Genomic DNA, 6,034 nt, shown 5'->3' with positions numbered 1-6,034 from the left:
CCTTAATCGAAAAAATATTTGGTAGGCGTAGTAGCGGACATCATCCTTCATAACCGGTACCAAATAGTTTTTCGTGAAAAGTTCCTAATTTTGAGAAAACCCGCGTTAGATGACTTTCACCATACAAATTTCTGGCGGTTAACTCTTGCTGGCTATTTGCGCATATACGATAGCGCCTTGATGTAGAAGCGGCGGGTAGAAAATCAGCCACTGCCAATAATCCATTGACGAGCGGAGAAAGAGGTTTCAATTTTTTAGGAAATATTTCTCTATAGGTAAATAACAAACATATTGATAACTCAATACACGATGTTTATATTTTGCATGCAATTTTATGCATTATTTCTGTTAGTTACATAATTATTACGAGCTAATAATATTCGATACTTAAGACGTAATCCTTTAAAAGATTAATCATATTCAATGCTCAGCCGTCGTCAATTAACTTTGATTTCCCTAGAAGTCTTATCAAATTAGTGTTGTTGTAGTAGCTCTCCTCTCATATATCCCGGATTTCATTAAATACATTTCATCCATATTTATAATATAGTTTGACTTTGTCTCGACTGTCGTCAATAAATGATTCACATACAATACCTATGCAATTTTTAACCATCCTTCATTTAACCAAAATAAATGCCTCGGAAAATAGAAATCCAGCTTCTTTTGATTTGACCATACAAAATTGATGAGAATTTGAAAGTTAAAAACTGCCGCACCGTCGCCGATTGGAGAATACACAATTCAATTCAACGTAATGCCGGCGAAGGAAACTTCCAGTCCGCTGTCGGTGGCTTCCATTCGACTTCGGATGTGAGCTAGCGTGTTTTGGTAGTGCAGCTCGATCTGTTTCGTTTCCTCCGTGGGTTCCAGGTTCGGTAGCTCCTCGTTGATTTTCGCAATTAGCTATGATGGGGTGATCGTAAAAGTGTTATTGAATAATCATTGCCCGATTGAAAAGCAGAATGTAAACCTCACCTGATTCAGCATGGAAATCGTGATCTGAGCATTTCCTCGTTGATAGTAGAACAAATAGTGATTCAACAGTTCAACGTACAGCTGCACCTGGACACCAACGTCCAAACACTGAGAGGCGATTTTAGCGGCCTTTTTGAGACATTCGAGTGTTCGTTTCTCGTCTCGTAGTTCCTGGCCGTTTTGTCTGAATGAACGCAAATCAATGGTATTAAATTATGGTTTAGCTTTACTCGTGTTATACTTACTTTCCACTCCAGAATAGACTGGCACAGGTAACCACCGCTCGGCACTGATCCGGTTTCTTTAACAGCTTTGACGCTGCCAGGGCACAGTTCGTTCGCAGAGGTTCCGCGTTCTCCTCCGAAAAGCATGTCATCTGTTCCACGGTGGATACGATCAGCGTAATGGCGGCGAACTGCGATTTGGAATCGGAAATTTCATCCTCATATAGAGAAAAAGCCTAAAAACGTAAATCGTTAAGAAAAACTAAAATAGTACAGGTGGGAAACTTTCGACGCAATACCTGTGTCATGAAATCGTATGCAACCGTTTCGTGGTTCGAATAGGCAATCTGTCCGATGCACAATGCTCCCTGCAGATACAACCGTAGGGCCAACTCCGGAAGCTCGGACTTTGCCAGAACGGCTATCGTACTGTGACAAAATTGTAGAATCTTCTGACACTTCTTATCCCACATTTCATCCTCGGAGGCAATCGACTTGTACTTGTAAGCCAGTTGATAGGCCTGGAACACCAACGGTGGCAGAACGAATCGTATCCGTTGCTGCCCACCGAGACCGAAATGCTTTCGAGAAGCGGTCAAGATCTTGTACTGCGTATCGGAATCGTCCGAGCGGAGTAGATGCACAAATCGGCCGACAATGCCTTGCTCTTCGGCGAAGTCTTCCGCGTCCACCTTATCGCCAGGTTGGTCATCCTGGTCACGGATCAGAGGGGAGAGCATACCCAAAACACTATCTACGTGCTCGGCCGTTGGAATGAGCGTTTCGTTTTCCAGGATGTTCATGACGATGTAAAGAGAAAGCGCTTTGCGGGAGGAGTAATCGAACTTTTCAAGCAACGGAGTGAAGTACTGTAGCTGCAGGATCGTTAATATGTTATTGTAGTAGTCTACGCAGAGACGCAGCAGACGGGACAATTCCTGGTTCACTGAGAGCGAGTGAGAAATGCTGGAAGAAGAGATTAACAGTTAGAAACCATTTTTGGAATTATTATAATTGGCGCCACATGCGTGATTGACGTAGTCATTAAAATCGATTGTATGACACCACCATTTGTAGGTAAGATATTGATTTGCACACCACATTCATGTTTATATCCTAAGCATTTCAACCAAAAAACTCCTTTCTTGTAAAAAAAAGGGAGAAACTAAAATTAAGGATGGTAACAGGAACATGCATGCTCTTTTCACTACTTATACCACGCCAGTATAAGCCTCAAACGAAAAATGATTATAACAAAAAATATCTAAATTAAAATTAAAATAAACGTCAATCATCTCCATCTGACGCCACCGAGAGTTACCAATACTTGGTCATGTTCAGCCGATCAAGAATTTGCGACGTGGTTTCCAGCACCTTGTCGACGTAATCGACACGATCGGGATAGACCTTCTGCGCCAGGCTGACCAGTGCCACCTGCAGCGAAACCGTATCCTCCAGAGGCATATCCGTCCTCAGCTGGACGATGTACGCAATTTGCGTACTGAAAACCTCAAACAGTTGAACCTCCGCTGGAATCGCCGAAATGATTTCGGTTCCGGACGTGGTTTGAGCGACTTTTCCATTTCGTTGATTGTACAAAGCCAGCCGATCGATCAATGAAATTATGATATTCTTCACGTTTACGCCGGATTGGAGCTGGGCACACGATTTCAAGAACGGATCCAACGTCAGAAGATGAAATTCGTCAGGGAAAACTTGAATGATGCACTCCATCAAATACTCCTGGGCGATGGCATCGCGACAACTGACGACTTGCTCGAGAATACCAGGCAAGATCAATCGTTGATAGATCTCCAATGTAGCCGACTCGAGCTGCGACAGCCGAACCAAATTGGTACCAACCAGGATCTTCAACTCTTCGCGTTCCTTTTCCCTTCGAGAACGTTCGCTCGAATGTCCCTGGTGCTGGATACGAACCCACAGCTTATTCATTTCAGCAAAGTTCGTGAGAACGAAATCTATCGCATCGATAACGGTTCCTTCGTGTTCATCTCCGTTGCTCAAAACATCCGGTAGAATGTTCCTGGTGCATTGCAAGAGGTAGTTGCGGAGAAACAATCCACGCAGTGGATGCTGCACTCCTCGACACATTTCCACCAAGTCCTGCGGAAAATACAAAATGATTATTTTTCATGAAAGATAAGGAAAATTTATCATTTATACAAACCTTCAAAATGCTCCTCTTGAGCGACGAATTCGTTTTGATGTACACCAACCCAACCGTAATCAGCAAGTACAACCGCGGTACAATGTTCCCTGCGTATTGAACGTGCTCGTACAGATCCGGAACCTTGCGACCCTTCTGGAACTCATCCAGCAGGTAATGCTCGAAGTGGCGCAGCTCATCCGTGATGGCCATGTACAGTTCGTAGTAGCTCTTGGGCGAAAGAAGCGACGTGCGGAGTTCTCCCAGCATCGTCGAGGCACAACGCATGGCTTCCATTAGGCGTTGCTTATCGAGGAACCGCTTCATTTGGAAGGCCTGCGCCCGCACCACGGTGATGGCATCGCTCAGCAGTTTGTCCTGCTCGTCCAGTGAGTTGATCGGCGTTTGCGGCTGGAATTGAAAGATTCGATCAAAACACTCGCTAGACAACCAAATCGCACATCATGGCGTAAATATAAGAATGTTCTCATTGCACAATGTAGCACTGTAACAGGTTATCATTCCACAACTACCCACTTTGCCATTTTCAACAGTCGTGTCGTATCAGTAACAGTGCGCAACATCTTCTATGCTAACAATCCATCTGACTCCGTATTCCAAGTTGAAGAAAGGGAAACATATTCATTAAACAAAAATCGCACATGTGCGATGCGCATTATGTCCAATTTTCTCTAAATGCACCCCATGATTTATAAATGAAATGTCTCACATGGGTAATCAATGCTAGATCAAAATAAAATGAAATGCCCGTCAAAATATGCAAATTTTTAATCAGTAATCATCACATTGCATTGTATGCGAACAGTATAAGCTAAAGTAAAGCTGTAGCTGAGTAACCATACTTGATTGGATGCGTGTTTTGCCTAATACTCAGTAACTGAGTTAATAATTGTGTTAATCATCACAGCCCCTTTAACCTCTCATGTTCTACAACTGAATGCACAATACATATTATTCATAACTGGTTTTCAAAATAATTAGAACGAATTTCCACCTTTCGGTACAGAGCCGAATTGTCGTAATTGGCCGAATTCCACAGGTACATGGCCGTCAGATGAAGCACAAACAGAAACTTCTCATTAGTCCCACACACATGGAGAAAAACACTATACTGCGTTGAATGTCTGTCGATAACTGAACAACTAACTGATAACCATTTCGCTTTTCTTCCCTACTAGCAACGGTCACATAGATAATAACGTTCGCACTGTCGCTCTGCTGCACTATGGTCAGAAAAGAGGAGAAATGCAATCAAATTGAAATTGCAGATGTGGTCGCAATGACGTTTCAATGATAAAATTAAAAATTTAAGAACGAATGAAGTAGTTAAAATTTTAATCAATGAAAATTGTTTTATATGTTCTTTGAGTGACACACGATCGTATATTTAAAGAATTTCATTATGACCTGGATTATGACCAATTATTATCTCTCTCCCCATTTTTTTTCTCATGTATAGATTAGGGCTCTATTTTTTTTCAAACAAAATGAGTAAATACTTGTTACTGCGCAACTCTTGTTGTCGAATAATTACAATAGGGCGAATTTTAATGCAAAAGCTAAAACGCATTAGATTTTTTTTTAGTAATAGATAACAAAATACTATGATGTTATGATACACATTCCCAGTAATTAGCGTTGCAAGCAATACTGAATAAATAACTATAACATGAGCATCGTACAAAATCACTGAAATCAGTTTTCTTTTGTGAAACTTTATTAAACATCAGGGAAACAAATTCGAAATCTACTACATATTGTTTACATTTTGTATTTTTAAACAAATTACCACAAAAGATGCGCAATTATTTTCCAATGTTATTGGAATAATAAACATTTTACTGTACGATTAAATTACCTAAATCGGAGATATCCGACCATAGTGCATTGTTTAGACGATTTATCATCCATTCTGATACAATTAAAACATGTACATCCAGAGCCAGACGGACAAGTATCACACTTTCAAAATCCAGCTTACTTACCATCGTATCTACCAGCAATCAATTTGAGACCTTTGAGTTCCTATAAATTATTGAAACTGATTCCGCTTCCAATCAATTTAGCCCCAGACAGCAGCAAAGGGAAAAATTACTGCCGATGATCTACTTTGCAGGGCACCGTTCTTACGTCACCGGGCGCCGTCCAGTGAAATTGATTATCATTCAAAACTGCAGTGGTGGGTTGAATTGACGATATACACAATAAATTAACACAATTTGCGTCCAATTTTACTTCCAAAATCACTCCCGAATTTCGATAAAAATATTTTCTGCTGTTTTCCAGAGAACGAGATTTTCAGTCGACTGTGTTGGTGTGCGTAACCTTCAATGATGACAGTTCGGCCAATCAGGACGATGATTGTTGATGATTTTTCAATGCAAACGCATAACCGAGGGGCACTGCGAAGTAATTTTTATGATGTGATCAAATTTAGGGTCTGTTTCAGTGATTCCAGTAATGATGCTATGAATTAATTTAAATAATGCAATCAATAGCTTTCACGTTGTTCTGTTGATTGCGCTATTCAAATTAATTCATGAAAAAAATGTTACTTAGGTCCTTTTGAAAAGTTAAGCGAGAATCGACACATACTTTATGGCAAAAATTAGGCTGACCATACGTACACTAATAAAAATCCACA

General features: G+C 40.8%; 1 protein-coding gene across 4 annotated transcripts; it reads right to left on the bottom strand.

The window, feature by feature from the left end:
* Nucleotides 1–291: 291 nt before the first annotated feature.
* On the bottom strand, nt 292–5,719 carry LOC134218341 (vacuolar protein sorting-associated protein 35). Of its 4 annotated transcripts, XM_062697281.1 has the most exons (8): nt 5,521–5,719; nt 5,376–5,415; nt 3,391–3,780; nt 2,524–3,326; nt 1,502–2,168; nt 1,224–1,438; nt 979–1,162; nt 292–906 (listed from the first exon to the last, which is right to left on the bottom strand). In XM_062697281.1, the coding sequence occupies exons 2-8, from the start codon at nt 5,376–5,378 to the stop codon at nt 745–747; spliced, it is 2,424 nt and encodes an 807-aa protein (XP_062553265.1). In that variant the 5' UTR covers nt 5,379–5,415; nt 5,521–5,719; the 3' UTR covers nt 292–744. The 4 variants fall into 4 exon arrangements, with proteins under 4 accessions (XP_062553265.1, XP_062553264.1, XP_062553262.1 ...); XM_062697280.1 differs by having other exon boundaries at nt 5,376–5,719; XM_062697278.1 differs by lacking the exons at nt 5,376–5,415; nt 5,521–5,719 and adding an exon at nt 4,385–4,541.
* Between the last annotated feature and the right edge of the window lie 315 nt (nt 5,720–6,034).

The sequence above is a fragment of the Armigeres subalbatus genome, chromosome 2 (genome assembly GCF_024139115.2).
Source record: "Armigeres subalbatus isolate Guangzhou_Male chromosome 2, GZ_Asu_2, whole genome shotgun sequence".
Lineage (NCBI taxonomy): Eukaryota > Metazoa > Arthropoda > Insecta > Diptera > Culicidae > Armigeres > Armigeres subalbatus.
Note: the sequence above shows the minus strand (reverse complement) of the source record. Positions and strands in the feature narration are given on the sequence as shown.

Coding starts and splice junctions, on each gene's coding strand:
- LOC134218341 (XM_062697278.1), bottom strand. CDS start 4,435: ATGTACCTGTGGAATTCGGCCAATTACGACAATTCGGCTCTGTACCGA. Junction 3,781..4,384: donor ATTCGGCTCTGTACCGAAAG/GTGGAAATTCGT, acceptor TTTCAATTCCAG/CCGCAAACGCCGATCAACTC. Junction 1,439..1,501: donor CATACGATTTCATGACACAG/GTATTGCGTCGA, acceptor TTACGTTTTTAG/GCTTTTTCTCTATATGAGGA.